Source organism: Chrysemys picta, unplaced genomic scaffold (genome assembly GCF_011386835.1).
Source record: "Chrysemys picta bellii isolate R12L10 unplaced genomic scaffold, ASM1138683v2 scaf1, whole genome shotgun sequence".
NCBI lineage: Eukaryota > Metazoa > Chordata > Testudines > Emydidae > Chrysemys > Chrysemys picta.
In genome coordinates this window covers 669,905-689,592 of record NW_027052708.1, presented here as the reverse complement: position 1 = coordinate 689,592, position 19,688 = coordinate 669,905, and the positions used below count along the sequence as shown (strand labels likewise).

At 50.4% G+C, this 19,688-nt stretch overlaps 2 protein-coding genes across 6 annotated transcripts in view; both read left to right on the top strand.

Annotated features, from left to right (window-relative positions):
• LOC101935734 (olfactomedin-4-like) overlaps nt 1-19,688 on the top strand; it is a 253,106-nt gene that overhangs the window by 39,161 nt on the left and 194,257 nt on the right. The gene's annotated exons all lie outside the window — the stretch shown is intronic.
• The window catches only part of LOC135977477 (scavenger receptor cysteine-rich type 1 protein M130-like), a 79,231-nt gene continuing 74,452 nt past the window's right edge, over nt 14,910-19,688 (top strand). Inside the window, exons 1-4 of the mRNA XM_065578736.1 lie at nt 14,910-15,187; nt 15,616-15,778; nt 16,364-16,467; nt 16,527-17,608. Coding sequence (XP_065434808.1) covers nt 14,910-15,187; nt 15,616-15,778; nt 16,364-16,467; nt 16,527-17,608 — 1,627 coding nt within the window. The remainder of the gene's footprint in view (nt 15,188-15,615; nt 15,779-16,363; nt 16,468-16,526; nt 17,609-19,688) is intronic.

The window sequence follows — 19,688 nt, the reverse complement described above, 5'->3', positions numbered from 1 at the left end:
CAGGTCACTGACCTTTGACCCTCACTGCCATGATCACTAGAGTTACTCACTATTTGTAAATAGGGCACATTGAAGCAAAGATCTCTACAGTGCAGCAATGTTCCCTGCCAGCCTTTCCTGACATGCGGCTATTGCAGCTTATATACATCGGTGTCAGACACATTGTGTTGGGGGTGGGGTCAGGTGGTGTGATGTGCTGTGGGGGCGGACATTGAAATTTTACACCCAAAGTTCCATGTCCCACCCTTATTAGCTGGCTCAGCTCCCAGTGGTGTCAGTGGGTTGGAGACTGACGGCAGTTTATGGGATAAACTTTATCAGGAGAATGCATTGAAAAGACATTTTAAAAATAATATCAAGTTTAGGAAGCTGGGAAGAAACTCTGGACAATTCCAAGTCATTTACATTTGTAATTATTGTAACCAAATGCCTTGCAGAACAATACCCCTGGACTAGATCCTAGTCACCTCTTTCTTGAACTCCGCGTCCCCTTGTCATCTGGGAGCTCTAGGATCCACTCAACCAGCTATTGAAATGTATCAAGTCAATGTGATATGTGAAATCCCCCAGTCTGATTTCAGAGTAACAGCCGTGTTAGTCTGTATCCGCAAAAAGAAGAACAGGAGTACTTAATTAATTGGCCTCTCAGAGTTGGTAAGACAACTCCCACCTGTTTATGCTCTCTGTATGTGTGTATATATATATCCTCAATATATGTTCCATTCTATATGCATCCGAAGAAGTGGGCTGTAGTCCACGAAAGCTTATGCTCTAATAAATTTGTTAGTCTCTAAGGTGCCACAAGTACTCCTGTTCTTCTTTTTCCCCCAGTCTGAGGGTTCCAGAAGAGGCTCCTCTTCCCGCCCTGAGGGTGGAAGTTAAGGGCTGAGAGATCCCCAGGAACCAGTGAGGCAAGTGCATTTGCAGCTTGTAGTTTATTTCTACCTTTACTGTGAATATTCTCTTAAGTACTTCACTTCTTGACTTCAGAGGCCCCTGCCCTGCCGGGAGATGTCCCAGGGGATGGTTATGATGATGCCAGAGAAGTGTCTGACCCTGAATGTGACCCTGGTTTGGGGCAGAATGAAGAAGACACTGGGGCGAATGACAAGGACAGGGATTCACAGACAAATGAGTGGAGAACTGTTTGCACTTCACAGTGTCTGTGCAGAGTTGGAGGGCTGGAAATGCGGGGTACGCAGCAAGGGAACAGCCCTGGCCAAACCAATGCTTGTGAGACAAACTCTCCTTCTCTCATCTCTCCATTCCCTCAAAGTAGAGGCTTCAGTGCCTGCCATGGGGAGAGGAACAGCAGGGTCCCTGTTGGTTAGTACTTCATGGTCAAACCAGCAAGATACCTAGGATCCTTCTGCCTCTAGGTTCCAATCCTTGTGTGGCTGCCACCCCCTGCGTGTGCTCGATTCCCACCAGTTCACTGTGCGTGTATCTTTTGGGCAGAATCCTATACACCAAAGTCCCGTTACTGCTGCACAAGTGTTAGAGTCCATGACACGTCCCATAAAAGTCGGGCTTTGCCCATTGTCCTTGGCCAATATCTCCCCACCCCTCTCTGTTGTGCCATGAGCAGAGACACCATGAGCCACCCCAGAGGAGGTGCAGTGGTGATGAAATGTGCATTTATTAGTACTTGATAAGAGTAACGTGCTTATCTTAATTGCTAGGGCAGAGTGAAAATTATGATGTTCTTAACTGTGCTCCTGTCCAGGTGCCCAGCTTTGAAGGCAGTGCCGCCACCAGCAGCAGCGCAGAAGTAAGGATGGCAGAGTATGGTGTTACCACTCTTACTTCTCTGCTGCCGCTGGCGGTAGTGCTCCCTTCACAGCTGGAGAGCTATATACTTAAATGGCTGTTTTTGACTCATAGCCCTACTGCTTTTCATCTTTAGTGAAAGTTACATGTTGAATTTTTAAATCGGTATATGTACTTGTGTGGTGGTAGAGGGGTCATCAACTACTATGAACACAAAGAAGGGGAACATAATCAAATAAGTTTGAGAACCACTGCTGTAAAGTGCACTCCATCTTGCTCTGCAGCCGCACATAACCACAGACTGGATCCACTAACTGTATGTGTCTCCCTTGATATTTTCAGGTGGGAGTCTGCACTCGCTAAGGAGTGAAGTTGTCGCTGGGATGGAGAAGGAAACCCTGTTCCTGCCTCTTGGAGACAGGTTATGATGATGTGGGACACGGTGACTCTGGGGGTTCAATATCATAACAATTTATTGGACAAAATAATCTTGTGATGATGTAAATGCTTCGCCTCTTTCTCTCAGAAATGCTTCCTCTGGTATAATGGCCTGGAGATAGTTGCTGCCAGGTAGATAGATGAAGCAGATATTTTTATAGGATTTGTGTGAAGTTGCAGTAATTACAAATTTGAGTGGGAAAAGGTTCATAAACTTTCTTTGAATAATATTCTATTGATCAGTCAGGATGGAAGTTTCCTGCTTTTTTATGCCTATAAATTTCTTCAGCTTGAATTTGTGCCTTTTTCATATTAAATCCTTTCTGAAAGTCTGCCCCAGAGTGCAACTTTTTCTTCACAGATGAATTGTGCGGTTTCCAAGGCGCATGACAGGGAGAGGCTGATATTAAACAAACAAAGAGACAAGGATGGGCCACCTCTGGGTGTGGCTGGCTGTTTGATGGGTGTGTGTGTTACACTGAATGTTCTATCATGCATGAGATAAAAATGAGAAACCAGCAAGAGAACATGCTGAGATGAGAAAGATAGATGTTCCTAAACCTAATTCCATTTTGAAAATTTCACTGAATCCAAGGAGATAAATGGGAAATTCTCCCTGGGTAATTCACTAGTGAAATTAAACAAATGGTGAAAAGAATTCCCCATTAGCAATAAATACAGAGGATGAATATTTCTGCTAGGACAATAAATGAATTTTATAGAAAATAATGACAAGAGGAAGGTTTAATAAGAATCTGATTTTCCAATGACCCAATAAGGCTACAAGTAACAAGTCAATGAGTTCTTACTAGAAACCCTGTAAAACTGATCATCTTCACACAGTGCAATATTTATTTCCATGACAATCTACAAATATAGTTTAATATCAATGCTGAGCTGAGTACTGACCGGTGAAGAAGCCCAAAGTGGTCTCTGGATGAACCCTCAGTGAAATCAATACCAGGACACATGCAGAGTACATCGCTATTTCATAGAAGTCCTTCCTTTACCACAAATCCTGCATTCAGTCTGGTCACTATCTCTAGAAGGATAGAATGGAAATAGAAATGTTGAGAGAAGGCATTTCCAGTCATCTGCATTCAACAGGGCCAGGGGTCATATGAAGAGACAGAAATACAGCAATTTACTTTCAAAAGGAGAAAAACAAACAACGACACTACCAAGACGTGTAATAGAGCGTACTGAGCAGGGAAATCTCAGGGGCTGTGCTAACCTATTCCAGGGGTTGTGTGAAAGGAAATGACCACAGAGAGAGGAGTTGGCCCCAGGGTGGATATTTGTGCTTTGGCAGGGAACCCAGGCTCTGACTTTGCCTAGGGCCTGGGACTGGAGACTTAAAGAGGCAGTAGGTCAAGGATCCCCTCTTCTGTCAGGCTGAAGAAATCCAGGTAAATGTTCCTGGGTTTGGTCAGTCCATCTGGTGGGTTACAGGCAAAGAGAGGAGGAGAACTTCCCCCAAAATGGCACATGCAGATCTTGGAGAAAAGGAAAGAGAAAAGGGACAGCAACAGGTGAAGGTGACTGAGTAGGGGATTCCCTTCTGTATGTTATGGAGATATTGTTATCTGGATCGCTTGGTACACTGGGTCCATTCAAAAACACTGAGCTTTAATCAAATGCAAGGTCATATCCCTGTGACTCAGAGAAGGACTTAGGTATCACACCCCCAGCTGGAGTCCTCACCCCTTCCTGCACCCCAACTCCCTGAGCCAGCCTGGTGAAACTGAGCCAGTGAGTGAGGGTGGGGAGAGCGAGTGACAGGGGGGGGGGGGATGAGGTGAGTGGGGGTCGGGCCTTGGAGAAGGGGCAGGGACGGGGCAAGTGTGTTCAGTTTTGTGCGAGTAGAATGTTGGTAACCCTCAGTGACTAGCAACAGGGAGGTGATTTTACCCTTGTACAGCTTTGGTCAGACCGATACCAGAATATTGCATCCAGTTCTGGTGTCCACATTTTAAAAAGGATGGTGAAAATTGAAGGATGGTAAAAACAGAAGGGCTACAAACATTATTCAGGAGCTGAAAAAATGTCTTAGAGAGACAGAAGAGCTCAACCTGTTTGGTTTATCAAAAAGAAGACCAAGTGGTGACTTCATTACGGTGCATAAATACCTTCATAAAGAGAAAATACTGGGTGCTCAAGGGCTCTTTAATCTAGCAGTGAAAGGCATAACAAGAACCAATGGCTGGACATTATGCCAGAGACATTGAAATTACAAGTAAGGGACAAATTTGTAATATGTTGATTAAACATTGAACAAAGTATCAAGGGAAATTACGGATTTTCCACTGCACATGGAGGTGGCAGGGGAGATGGGGGGGGGGCGGAAATGGGTGAGCAAGTGCTCTCAGATGATATAGAAAATTATTTCTCTCAGGTGTCTGGTGGTGGGTCTTGCTCACATGCTCAGGGTGTAACTGATCTCCATTTTTGGAATCAGGAAGGAATTTTCCCCAGGTCAGATTGGCAGGGATGCTGGAGGTTTTTGCTATCCTTTGCAGCATGGGGCACAAATCACTTGCTAGGGTCATCTGGGTATTTCACAAAATCAATTTGCTGCCATCGCATGAGCTTCAGGTATGGGTGCTCGTAGCAAGGCAACAACTCACTGGTGGCGCCTCCTGCTGGTTATCCTGGGAATTAGCTCTTCTTCCAGCTCCAGGGCACCCTCTGCCAGCCAGTGTCTTGCCTTTCACTGGCCCCATGTCCCTCCTAGCCCCCGGTGCCCCTTTGCCTAGGGGTTCTGCCCCAGCAGTGCCCCTACAGCTGTCTGGGTCTCCCCTCCCCAGGGAACCCCCAACCCTCTACTCCCCTCTCACCTCAGTCTATGGCCACTGCCAGTCATCAACTAGCCCCCATTACCTGGGGCAGACTGCACTGTAAACGCCACTCATCATAGGCAAGAGAGGTTTGGACCTGCTGTCCTTGCCTAGCTCCCAGACTGCACCTCTGCAGTCCCAGTGCCTTCTCTAGGCCCTTCTCAAGGCCTGCAGCCTGGGGAGTTGCCCAGCTGGAGCTCCCCAGCCTTGCTTCACTCAGGAACCCTATTGCTCTCAGGCAGCCAGGCCCTTCTCTCTCACAAGCTAAAGAGAAACTGCCCAGCAGCCCTTTTATAAGGCCAGCTGTGGCCTGATTATAGGGCCACCTGTGGCTACTTCCCCCAATCAGCCTATTCTTACTGGTTCCCTGCCACAGCCCGCTCCCAGGGCTGTTTTAAGCCCTTCAGGGCAGGAGTGGGGTTACTGCCCCACTACAGTGCCCCTCAGTCCCTCCTAGTCCCTGCCTGTGGCATACAACAGTTTATTCTCCTGAGGCCTGTAACGATTTGGTCTAGTCCAGGCTGGTGGGCTCAATTCAGGGGGGACTTTGGTGGCCTGTCATGTGTATGGGGGTTAGAATGAATTATTTAGTCTTCCCAACTGACCTTAAAATCTGTGGATCTATGTTATAGCTACAATGTTGCAGTGTCTGGCCTGTGGCCAGTCCTTCCAATCCAGTCACCTCCTAGTACTCAGGGAATGGCAGCTGCAGCGAAAGGCAATAGGGTGCTGGTAGGAGTAACTCTTGGGGCAGTTACTAGCCACAGAAAACTAAACCTCTCCCAACACCCCTGACTGCTGCACATCAGGGTCTCTGGCCACACAGGAGATGGGCCAGCTGTGATGGTGCACCCCATAAGGCTTTATGGAAATACACTTATGAATGTATATATGACATAACTGGAATATGTTTTATGCTACATATGCCATGTAACATATCTCTGTAAAGGTTATGATCTACTGCATCTATTCATCCTATCTGTATGCATGTGTCATTGTTGTATAAGAAGTTATGAATATTGGCTGGGTATTTGCTTGATTTCTAGGTAGCCTTAGTAAAACATTTGGTCAGCTTCTTGAGAAAGGAATGTGCAAATTAAGTGCCCAATTAAGAAACACTTAAAGGACAATGAATTTTGGAAGGCTTGAATCAATGGGGGTGGAGAGAAGGATAGCTCAGTAGTTTGAGCATTGGCCTGCTAAACCCCAAGTTGTGAGTTCAATCCTTGAGGGGGCCATTTAGGGACCAGGGACCAAAAAAAAAAAAAAAAATAGTTGGGGATTAGTGCTGCTTTGAACAGGGGGTTGGCTTAGATGACCTCCTGAGATTCTATGACACATAAGAAGTCTACCTGAGGATGTTCAGGGTAGTATGTAAACAATGGTTGCTTCCTACAAAGACTGAGTCATGCATAAACCCCTGGGAGACCACTCCATTTTGTCTTCAGCTGGCTAAAGAGAGAGCCTCTCCACCCCTAAGGATACCTGAAAGAAACTGGAATAAAGGACTGTAACTACAGGGGGAGTGAGTGATTGCTGGACCCAGACTAGAAGGGGACTAGTCTCTAAAATGAAGCTAACTGGAACACTTCTGAGGGTGAGACTTCATCTGTATTCCATTGTATTACTGTATTAGCCTTAGATTTGCATGTTTTATTACCAGGGGTGGTGGTGGTGGGGCAAATAGCTGTGCATGCCTCTCTATCAGCATTATAGAGGGTGAACAATTTATGAGTTTACCCTGTATAAACTTTATACAGGGTAAAACAGATTTATTTGGGGTTTGGACCCCATTGGGAGTTGGGCATCTGAGTGTTAAAGACAGGAACACTTCTTAAGTTGCTTTCAGTTAAGTCTGCAGCTTTGGGCACATGGTTCAAACCCTGGGTCTGTGTTGGAGCAGACTGGCATGTCTGGCTCAGCAAGACAGGGTGCTGGAGTCCCCAGGCTGGCAGGGAAAGCAGGGACAGAAGTAGTCTTGGCACATCAATTGGCAGCCCCAAGGGAGTTTCTGTGATCCAACCCGTCACACCAGCACCCACTGTAGAAGGAATGAGTGGGGGACAGAAACACCCAGGAGGAGAAGTTTCATGTTTCAGCCATGGTGGTTTGTGGGTACCAGCTCAAACACATGCACTGTACCCACAAGCAGAATCAGTTCATACTGTAAAAACACCAAAACAAGAGGGACGTGTTAATCTCAGCACAAGTTCCACTTTAACCCATTAGAAACAATTACCACTGTCCTGTAATTATTGGGGCAGCTCAGTGTAGGAGTACACCAAACCTCTGGGGTGCCAGTGCCCTGCCAGGTGTACTGTGTACCAGGTGTACCGTCACTCAGAGGCAAGCACTGTAGGTACTTCAGCAGCCAGGCCTTGCAGTTGCTGGGTCCCACTAACTACTCAGACACCTGGCTAAGGGAAAGGGTATTTGACTAGAGCTGGCTGGAAAGGGGAAGGCTGCAGATGCTCTAAGTACCAAGGCTTCAATAGTTACAGCTCACAGTGAGCAATAGCGATCAGTGTTTGGGTCTCTGGGACTGGCCAGTCGAGAGTCAGGGCTCTTCAGGCCGAGTACCTGGAGTGTCTTCTCCAGTCCAATCTCTATCCAAGCAGATAAGAGCCTGCAGGTTTCCAGGTAAGGTTCATTTAATGTCTCTTTTTGGGGCCGCTTTGCACTGGCTCCCTGCCCAGCCGCTGCTGCTCACCCATAAACCTCACACAGAACCGTACCCAGCTGTAACCTCTAGCAGTCTCAGTCTGTTCCACATATGGCTCTGCATCTGTTCCTGGGGCTGCCCTCTACATCCAGCTCTCTGCAGCTTCTCCCTTGCCTTGCGGCCTCTGCTTCTTACAACAGCCCAGCCACCTCCTGGGACATAATTCTTCCTCTGACCCGGCCCAAGGAAAGGGGAATGCAATAGGGAAGGTGCTGATGAGGGTTGTAGCAGTTTCATCACAGTCCCAAACATAGGTTATAACATTCTGCAAACCAAGACGGCTCCTCTCTGCCATATCAGATTATGATTCCCAAGAATTCTTGAGGTCACATTAATTGCCCCCTTTTGCGTAAAGAAACTAAGTCTGCATACGCCTTTTCAGCTCCTTCTGTACCTTCTTTTAATTAAAAACTTTGTTATGTAGTTTTGGGGACACACTGATTTCCTGTATTTATACCCATTTCACCCAAAAAGATCCATGAAATTTGATCAAGAGATAGAAATTTGAGAAAATCAAAGCATTTTTGAAGATTTTCATTTTTTAAATCCATCTGTGGGGTCAGTGCACCCTGATCCATGAACGTTAGGGCCAGACTGAAGATTGGGCAACTGAAGAGAACATCCATTGATAGAGAAGTCTTCCTCCCTTATATGAGGCATGCAATACACAATACAAATGACCAGACAGGGAGATAGGTGTCTGGTACCTCCTGATTGAAAGGAACATTTCTGAGGTTGGTCACCTCCTGGTGCCCTGCCTTAACTCCAGGACCTTAAGAATGTAATTTTAATATAGGTACATTACTCCTTAAATATCATCTGTACAGACATTCTGCAATGATTATGATGAGCAGTGGGCTACTGGCTCTTGGTAGAGACCTCACATGGCACCCTTTAGTGAACTATGCTGCATATATCTGACCCAGGGAATCTCTGTGAAATACTGTGCACCACAGGGTTACTGGGTCACACCAGCTCCCTGCTCCAGGCATTGTCAGCTACCACATGGAGGGTCACAGAGACACTTTTCACCCTGCTGTCCCTCCATTATCTGTCATTATCAGGGATCCTAGAAATCCATTTGCCATGGAAAAACATGGAAAAATGTAGAATTTGCATTTTTACATGGAATCTTTAGTTTTTACGTTTTGTGAAAAAATAAAAGCATTCACAGTGGAACCCTGATTATCTGCTGTAATTGGGATCAGTGCCAGATTGGATCATCAAAACTTCAGATAATCAGGAGAATGGGCGGGGCTTGGACTGTCATCTTAAACATTGCAAATATATCAATAAAACTTTATATTCAACTGATACATATATATATATATATATATATATATATATATATATATATATATATAGTGGCTAGGGAAACTAAAGTTCAGCTTTCCATTTTAATCACAGAAAAATACAGATTTTTATGGTTTTTTAATCAGAGAATTTTTGGTTTCTTATCACGGATAAATAGGATCCCTGGTCATTATGGATGGGCGTCCAGGCCAAACTTGAGAGGTGCTGCAACACTGTGAGTTAGGTTGCAATGCCACTTACTCAGATTTGGCCCAGGCACCCCTTTGACATTGTGGAGGAGCGGACTGGCCACAGCTGAGTGTTGCTGCAACCCCATCTGCTAGGTCACACTGCACAAGGCTGGGCCAGCCCCACATGACCTGAACCATCCCTGCAGGGTGAGTGCAGGATTTGGCTCTCCAACCCCAGGAGGGACCCACCCCCCACTGCACCAGGCCAGGATTCATGTTGTGGTGCTGGGATGGAAGGTGCATATAGAATCATAGAATGTCAGGGTTGGAAGGGACCTCAGGAGGTCATCTAGTCCAACCCCCTGCTCAAAGCAGGACCAATCCCCAGACAGATTTTTGCCCCAGATCCCTAAATGGCCACCTCAAGGATTGAGCTCGCAATCCTGGGTTTAGCAGGACAATGCTCAAACCACTGAGCTAGCCCTCCCAAGCTATCCCTGGTGTGATACTGGTGGGTCACAAGAAAAGCAAAATGCAGTTAGTGGGTTGCCTTAGCAACAAGTTGGGGAACCGCTGCTTTAATCTAGCTAGTTCGGGTACCAGAGCAGTGAAGCTGCAGTAGCACAAGCGTCAGTGCGGGCTAGTCCCACCAGTAATTACCCAGGGTTCTGGGTGGGTGGGTACAGACGCGATGAAGCGCATGATGTCGTGACTTCATTGTTCTGATACCTGAGCTAGCTACATTAAAGCTAGTGCTGGTATGTCAGCTGAAGCTCTGATTACACCTCATGATTAGAAAAGATCGATTTTAAGTGCTAGGCAAAAAAAGTCAGAGTTAGTTACCAAAAGAAATAAAATATTAGCACTCAGTCTAAACTCTCAACCCTATTAGACTGGGCAACATCTAGATAAAGCAGTTTTTCTCACCCCACTGGATATTGCAGTTCATAGTACACAGATTTCACCCTTGAAATCTGAGCCAGTCCCTTCAGTTGGAGTCTTCAGAGTGTCCTTGTTGCTTGCAGCATAGGTGAGTGAAGTAGAAAGGCCCCACATGGGGCCCCTGTGTTCAGTTTTATACCCTCAGTCCATGTGCTTAGCAAACACAAGTCCAGGCATGTCTGGGAGCATTGCTGAGTCTCCAGGCAAGGCTGAGCAATTCCCCCAGTAGGGCCTCATGAAGGTGAATCATTGCATTGTAGCTCCTTTGCTGGACAATGGTTGATGGATTGATTGATAGCCCACCTGGGTGTTGGCTACTTTCCTTGCTGTTGCCTCTGGGGAGCTAATATCTGGCTGATTCCCCAACTTACAGCATATTTTAGTGACCACCATAAAACACACTTCTCATAACTTCATATGCATTAATAATATACATATATGGGTAGAGAAATGACTTTCATCAGATCATAACCTTTCCCCTGATACCTTACAAGGCATGCTTTATAAGTAAGATCATAATGATATACAGATGAGGAATATGGGGGGATTACAGGGTGCTCCACCAAGGTACAGAATGTCACACCCCCTTTCCCACTTCTGCTCTTCACTCTCATTTTGTTGTCCAAGGTCAGCAAAGTTCCATAGTTCAGTGGTGCCTTCAGGTAGGTTCACCTCCTGCACCTGGGGGTGGGGGGAGTGATACCTCCCTTGATGCTGCTTAACACCACTGTTGCCTCTACTGCTGCTTTGCTGTGTCCTTGGTCCAGTCTGGTCCAGTCCTACAGTATCATGACCATCAAGCCCAGCTATTAGTAGTCACAACTCTAGGGTTTCTTTGTAAGACGGCAACTTTGATGCTGATGCTGCATCTCTCACAACACGGCCTTTTGTTGCAATGCTGTGCTCCGAGGTTCCACCATCCAACCCAGTTCTTAGTGATTTCTTTGGCTGTAGTGATTTCATTGGGTGGTGAGGAACCTCACTGCTGCTGCCTCATCTGTACTGTCTTTCATCGCAACACTGTCCCCACACGAAGTCAAGACTTAGCCCCCTAGACCAGCCTGTCAGTGATTTTGGCTTTAGTGGTCACTGAGAAGAAACAGACTCTCAAATGAATCTAAAAAGCTCTGCCTCTAGAGGGGGAGGGTCAAATGGCATCTAGGACCCTTAAACAGAATTCTCATCCTCTGATAGGAACATCTGCCCCCATACCCTCTGACTTTCCCTTGGATTTGGCTCGTTCTCCATGCTTAGCACAAGAGGATCCAGTTATGGTGATCCCTCAATTACTGAATATGAAGTATTGTTCTGCTGCCTATTACTCATGTAATAAGGATAACAAAAAATGTATTACCCCTGCATCCAAGACATAAGTAGGTGTGTCTATGCAAATGACTGCTCATAAATTATTTTTCTCTGGTTCCTCAATAGATGGCAGCAGAGCACTCAGACCACTGGCTTGCATAGTGGTAAACAGTGTTTTGATGCAAATGAATTCATAGAATTTTTTCAATGTTCTGAAAATTTTCAGAAAAATAAAAAACCTTTCAGAACTATTTTTTGTATAGAAAAACATTTTGTTTCTAAATAGCAGAAAAGCCACAATTTGTTACTGTTTCCCGACTGATGCCAGTTGGAAAACAGTCACAAAGTGTGTCTCAGTCATTGTGTAACTGTTTTCCAACTGGCAACAAAGGAGAAATGGTAGCAAAGTTGGTAAAAATATAAGTTTTCCCCACTTCCTTACTCTTGTCCAACTACTGTAACTTGGAAAACAGTGAAAGAGTTTCAGAGTAGCAGCCGTGTTAGTCTGTATCCGCAAAAAGAAGAACAGGAGGACTTGTGGCACCTTAGAGACTAACAAATTTATTAGAGCATAAGCTTTCGTGGACTACAGCGAAAGAGTGTGTGTGTGCATGTGTGTGTGTGCATGCACATGTATGTAGGAGGAAAATGTAAGTTAAACAGAGAAAACATGTGAAAGGTATGTGTATTTCCCCCTTTCCCACACTTTCTGACTGTTTCCCAACTAGCAAAATTTGGAAAACAGCAACAACAACAACAACAAATGGGGGGAAAGCTACTACTTGTTACCATTTGCCAATTGTTGTCAGTTGGAAAACAGTAAAGTGATGGGAAAAGTGGGTTTTTGCCATTTTATCTTCCTTTTTAACCTTTCCCTCCTTTTTGCCAGTGGAAAAAATGAGAGGGGGAGCACTGAAAATCCCAAAATCAAACTGGAGAGCCAACTTTTATTTGCTTTCCAAAAGTTGATACAAAACACAAAATGTCTCTTTTAATTCATTTTGACTAATTGATACATTTTGTTTCATTTGAAATTGTTAAAATTTTTCATTTTGACATTTTCAAATGAAAATTTTCTCACTATTTTGTTTTTGCATCCTGATTTGTTAAAATATGGGAATTTTCTGCAGGACGGCAATTCTGTTTTCATAGCAGCTCCACTTGCCGTTCACACCACCAAAGAGCAATGGCCCAGATCTCAGCTATTTCTTGTCCACTCAACCTCTTCCAGTCCCCTACCCCAATGTTTCTCAATGACCAGCACTGGTCCCTGAGTTCTCTCTGACACTGTTTAGGAGGCAGCAAGTATCAGAGCAAACAAACAAGTATCAAAAACATTGGGAAACACTGCACTACCCTGCCTGATGCAACACAGTGCAGAAAGAGCTCTGGTAACAGCTCTCTCTTGCTCAGACACCCGCCTGCTTTTCTCTGCCTTACCTTGCACAGTGGAGCAGGGACCCACATCACAGCTCTGCCATGCTCAGGAATCCTGTGATCAGCCACTGGCAACCCACTCCCCTGTAAAACATCTGCCTTGGTCTCTGCCGAAGTTGCAGTGTGTGCAGTGAATGAGGCATGTGGTGGGGCGATTACCCCACACCCGGAGAGGCTGGGCTGCGGCAGGCCTAGGCGCCTGCGTAGACGCGCGGCCAATCAGGAGAGGGCTTACTGGGAGCCAATCAGAAGGCAGATTGGAGCCAGCCAATCAGAGCCCGGCTTAGCCATATAAAAGGCTGCCCAGAGCAGGAGCAGTCAGTCTGTCCCAGGCCTTCAGAGGGGAAGGTCTGTCTCCAGAGCTGGGAGGCCAGCACCACGGACAGCGCAGTGCAGGCCAGCCTGAGAGAGTGGGAGAAGGCCCCACTCCATAGCCTGCTAGGTGGCAGGCCTGGGAGGAGGAGGCCTAGTGTAGAGAAGGGCTGTTGGGGAAGTGGTCCAGAGGGATAGTCAGAGGAGGAAGGAGAAGAAGGACAGTGAGACTGTCACCCGAGGGCCTCTGGACCAGGACTCAGAGTAGTGGGCGGGCCTGAGTCGTCCCCCCCCTTTTTCCCCCTTTGTTTGCTGTGCTGCCCCACGCACAGCCACGGGTCGCAGGGAGCGGCCGGTCAGAACCACACCAGGTCCTGAACTGTGAGGATCGGACTTGAGGGTGTGGGGCTGTTGTTTAACCCACCCCTCCCCGGAAGGGGGTGTGAATGGACCAGGGAACATTGTCGGAGGGCAGTGCTCCGGAAGAGGACGCCGTACGTGGAGAGCAGAGCAAACCTGCACACCCAACAATGGCGAGACGACAGGCGGGACGCCACCCAAAGAGGGCGCTCTACTGGCTATAACTAATTCCCCAAGACGACCAGGAGGAGGCGCCCCAGCGGTGAGCTACTACCCTGTCACACGTGGTGGAGAATGCGGGCATAGCGGTCCGCCCCTGATACGAGGGGCCAGCGTCAAGAATGCGGACTATTGCCCAGAGCAGTGGCTTGCGCAGACAGACGGTCGACCCAGATTGAGGGTACAGACCCGGACCCACCAAAGGGGTCCAGAGTGTGGGGATTAACCCGCTGAACCCCAACATGGAGGCTGAGACGCTATTAAAATGGATGCTAGAGAAGCAGCAGGAGCAGTCGGCCCAGCAGCACCAGCAGCAGGTGCAGATGCTGCAGCAAATGACCACTCAGCAGCAGCTGCTGATGACCCAGCACCAAGAGAATCAGCAGCAGCTCCTCCGGGAGTTGGCCACCCAGCAGCGGGTGCAGCAGGAACATTTGGTGCAACAGATGGCCGCGCTATTGCGCCCGGCGGGAGGCACCCCTGCCACCCCCTTGGGGACCGGACTGGGGGATACCCCAGGGGCACTACCGGTATGCCTCACCAAGATGGGGCCGGAGGACGACCCAGAAGCATTTCTGGTGACATTTGAATGAGTGGCGACTGCTGCCCGGTGGCCCTCAGAGCATTGGGCCACGTTACTAGCCCCTTATTTGACGGGGCAGGCTCAGGCCGCATATCGGAGCCTCGACCCCCGGGAAGCGCTCGAGTACACCCGAGTGAAGGCGGCCATCCTAGACCACACCGGCATTAGCCCAGAGACTTACCGACAACGTCTCTGTAAGGAACAATATCCTCCGGGGGCCTGACCCCACGCCGTGGCCCAACGCATCCGGGACCACTGCTGGAGGTGGTTGAACCCAGAGGGCCTGACGGGACCCCAGGTGGCGGAGCTGGTGGCCTTAGAGCAGTTCACCCAGATCCTACCCCCGGGAGGGAGGGCCTGGGCGCGACGGCATCGACCGGCCACCCTCTCCGCAGCAGTGGCCTTAATGGAGGACTACTTATCGGCCGAGGGGGCAGAGGCGCCACCCCGAGCAGCCGAGAGCCTTGGTCGCAAGGGCGGCGCAGAGAAGGGGAACTCTCATGGGGCGGGAGCCTCTGGACCACTGGCAGGCAACAGCCATCGGCACCAGATACCCCCCAACCCTGAACCCCGACCCAAGTTATTACCGATGGCGACTCGGAGGGAGCGACAGCCCCCGGAGCGAACAGGCCCCCCCGGAGGAGGCCCAAGCCCGGCCGAAACCCGAGAGAGGTGCTGGGGCTGTGGTCAAGAGGGACATTTCCGGCAAGATTGCCCTTTTATGGACTGCAGCTACGGGCAGGCCTGGATGGCCGGACAACGGGCACGGAAGAAAGGGGTAAGAAAATTGATAGTCCCGGTCCAGGTTGAAGGGAACCCCACCAACGCCCTCGTAGATTCGGGGTGTAGTCAGACCCTCATACGAGAGGGGCTGGTCCTGAACCTCAATCTTTCGGGGGCCCCGATCTACCTGCAGTGCATGCATGGAGACATTCTCCAGTATCCCACAGCCTGGGTCAAGATGGGAGTAGGCTGCTGGGAGGAGGGTCTCCGAGTAGGAGTGGCCCCTAGGCTGGCCTACCCGGTGGTGTTGGGACGAGATTGGCCCGGCTTCGGAGAGGTCCTCCTAAGATATCAGTCACCCAAGCCCCGACCAGACAGGACTATAACACCGGGAACGGGGCTGCTTGGGAGCAGGCTAAGGGATGACCCCGGCGAGGGGACCTCCTCGACGGCAGAGACCCCTGCGAATTGTCCGGGAGACAGATCCCATTCGGTGGAGGGCGCCCGGGTGGAGTTAGAGCGCAACGGGGACTTCTTACGGGAGCAACGGGAAGACCCAACTCTAAGCCGAGCCTGGGAACAAGCCACCAACCCCGCTATTGAGGAGGACGGGACGCTACGAACCCCGCAGGGCCCCCACTTTGAGGTATGGCAGGACCGCCTATACCGAATAGCGCAGGAACCCCAGACCCGAGAGACGTTCCGCCAACTGTTAGTCCCCCGGCGACTGCGAGCCGGCCTCCTCCACTTAGCCCACGCAAACCCTTGGGCCGGACACCTGGGACGCGAGAAAACCCTACAGAGGGTGGCCCGCCGGTTTTTCTGGCCAGGCATCCACCGGGAAGTGGCAGACTTTTGCGCCTCGTGCCCAGAATGCCAGCGAGCCGGACCGAAAGGGGTCGCTCCTGCACCCCTGGTACCCATGCCAGTCGTGGGGGTACCCTTTGAACGGATCGGGATGGACCTCGTCGGCCCCCTTGAGCGAAGCAAGACAGGGAACCGCTTTATACTAGTAGTCGTGGACTACGCAACACGCTATCCCGAAGCCGTTCCCCTAAAGACAGCGACGGCACCGACCATTGCAGGTGAACTGGTAAAGATTTTCGCCCGGGTTGGGATACCCGGGGAAATATTGACGGACCAGGGCACCAATGTGTCCTCCAAGTTAATAGCCGAGCTATGTCGCCTCCTCCATATCCGCACCCTCCGGACATCGGTGTACCACCTGCAGACCGATGGCTTGGTAGAGCGGTTCAATGGTACGCTAAAAGCCATGTTGCGGAAGTTTGTGGAGGAGGACCCCTCACACTGGGACACCTTGTTTCCGGCCCTGCTGTAAGAGAGGTACCACAGGCCTCGACGGGGTTCTCGCCTTTCGAACTCCTATACGGCAGACAGCCCAGAGGAATACTGGACCTCCTGAAAGAGGAGTGGGAAACACAGGAAACACGGGTCCTTGGGACCACACAATATGTGCTACAACTCCGGGAACAACTCCAAACGTTAGGGGCCTTCGCCCGTGAAAACCTGGAACGGGCCCAGGCAGGTCAGGAGCGCCTCTATAATCGAGGGGCTAGAGGGAGGAAGTTCGCCCCAGGCGACCGGGTGCTGCTTTTACTGCCCTCTTCCGAGTCAAAGCTCCTGGCCAAATGGCAGGGTCCCTATGAAGTGATCCGACGAGTGGGACCAGTCAATTACGAGGTCAGACTACCTGGTCGATGGAAAGAGACACGCATTTATCACATTAACCTTCTAAAGGCCTGGAAAACCCGGGAAGCCATGTTCATTGGCCCGTCCACCCCAGATTCGGAACTTGGACCCCTAGCAGGGGACCTTCCTGACCCCGGACCGGCCACGCTGGGGTCAGGCCTCAGCCCCAGACAAAGGGGGCAACTACAACGGGTGGTAGAGAAGTTTCCAGACGTTTTATCGGCCCGCCCGGGCCGGACGACTTTAATGAGTCATCATATCGCCACCGACCCCGGGAAGAGGGTGACGGATAACCACCGGCCGTTGCCCAAGAAAATGTGGGTTACAGTGCGACGGGAGGTAGAGACGATGTTAGAGATGGGAGTGGTAGAGGAGTCGACGAGCGAGCGGCGAAGCCCTATCGTCCTAGTTCCGAAACCAGACGGGACGACTCGGTTTTGCATCGATTTCAGGAAGGTCAACGCTATCTCCCGTTTTGATGCCTATCCAATGCCGAGAGTGGATGAACTGTTAGAGCGCCTCGGAGGAGCCAAGTACCTGTCAACCTTAGATTTGACTAAAGGATATTGGCAGATCCCACTGACGCCAAACTCCCGAGCGAAGACGGCCTTCCCTACGCCTTTCGGCCTCTTCCAGTTCGTAACCATGCCGTTCGGGTTACACGGAGCAGCAGCCACGTTTCAGCACCTGATGAACAAGGTCCTCCAACCCCACAACCAATACGCGGCGGCGTACATAGATGACATTGTGGTTTACAGCCTTGACTGTGAGAGCCATTTACACCACCTGGCAGCAGTGCTACAAGCCCTCAGAGCGGCCAGCCTAACAGCTAACCCGGCGAAATGTCACTTAGGCCAAGAAGAAGTGACCTACCTGGGATACACGGTAGGAGGGGGGAAACTAACACCCCTGATTAGCAAGGTACAAGCCCTCAGAGATGTACCCACCCCCACGACGAAGAAAAAAGTGCGTCAGTTTTTGGGATTAGCTGGGTACTATCGTCGTTTTGTACCAGACTTCGCATCTATAGCCGCCCCCTGTCAGACCTAATGAAGAACTCCCAACCTCGACAGGTACAGTGGACTACGCAATGCGAGCGAGCCTTTAACACACTCAAGGAATGGCTCACTCAAGAACCAGTACTACGACACCCCGACTTCACGAAGGAGTTTATACTACAAACAGACGCTTCGGAAGTCAGCCTAGGCGCAGTACTCTCCCAGGAAGTAGACGGGGAGGAACACCCAGTACTGTATTTAAGTCGGAAGCTGTTCCCCCGAGAAAGACACTTCTCAACGATAGAGAAAGAGGCCCTGGCGGTGCGGTGGGCTATCGACGCCCTCCGTTACTATCTGCTAGGGAATAGTTTTAAATTAATCACAGATCACGCCCCTTTGCGATGGATCCACAGCATGAAAGACACGAACGCTAGAATTATGCGGTGGTACCTCGCCCTCCAGCCTTACGACTTCCAGGTGCTCCACCGACTGGGTAAGGCTCATACTAACGCCGATTTCTTCTCCAGGCTAGGGGAGGAGGGCTAAGAATCGGATCAAAGTGGGGGATCCTTAGCGCAGGGGGTGGTCTGCGAGGGGGCAGTCAAGCTCCCCTCCAACTGCCGAGGCCCTAAACAGTTAGCCCTGACAGCAGAGGATCCGTCACGCTTGTACGGGGTGTGTCCCAAATGCACAGAGAGTGTGAGAGGAGGGAGCATACCCCAGCCTAGACAGACGGCCGTGGGAGGAGAACCCTTGCGGGAAGCCCCGGTGGAGGACCAGCCCACACTCCTGGAACCGCCAAGGACTGCGACTTCTCCAGGTCGAGAGGGAGCCTCACTGTGGGAGGGACCAGCCGCGGCGGTGGACCACGAGACCCGTGGAGAATCAGGAGATCCGTGGGACACTCCGGCAGTGGAACGGATAGGAGGCAGCTTAAGGGAAGAGACGGACTGGTACGTCGGACCCGGTAAGCCTCAGCGTGTTTCGGTGGGACCCCCCCGCTGAGACGGTGGATAAGCCGGGTTGCCCGTTGGCAAAGACTAATTTCCGGGACTTTGGGGCCAGTAGGCCATAGGGCCCAGTGACAAGGGCTAAGTTCCTAGACTTTGAGCCGGTAAGCCGAGCCACTGCAGGACAAAGGTTGCTTTCCGAGCTCTAGGCCATTAGGCCGGTTAGGATACCCGCCCCCCCCCCCCCGGGAGAGTTCTTAAGGGGGAGGGTGTGTGGTGGGGCGATTACCCCACACCCGGAGAGGCTGGGCTGCGGCAGGCCTAGGCGCCTGCGTAGACGCGCGGCCAATCAGGAGAGGGCTTACTGGGAGCCAATCAGAAGGCAGATTGGAGCCAGCCAATCAGAGCCCGGCTTAGCCATATAAAAGGCTGCCCAGAGCAGGAGCAGTCAGTCTGTCCCAGGCCTTCAGAGGGGGGACACCACGGACAGCGCAGTGCAGGCCAGCCTGAGAGAGTGGGAGAAGGCCCCACTCCATAGCCTGCTAGGCGGCAGGCCTGGGAGGAGGAGGCCTAGCGTAGAGAAGGGATGTTGGGGAAGTGGTCCAGAGGGACAGTCAGAGGAGGAAGGAGAAGAAGGACAGTGAGACTGTCACCCGAGGGCCTCTGGACCGGGACTCAGAGTAGTGGGCGGGCCTGAGTCCCCCCCCCCCTTTTTCCCCCTTTGTTTGCTCTGCTGCCCCACGCACAGCCACGGGTCGCAGGGAGCGGCCGGTCAGAACCACACCAGGTCCTGAACTGTGAGGATCGGACTTGAGGGTGTGGGGCTGTTGTTTAACCCCCCTCCCCGGAAGAGGGTGTGAATGGACCAGGGAACACTGTCGGAGGGCAGTGCTCTGGA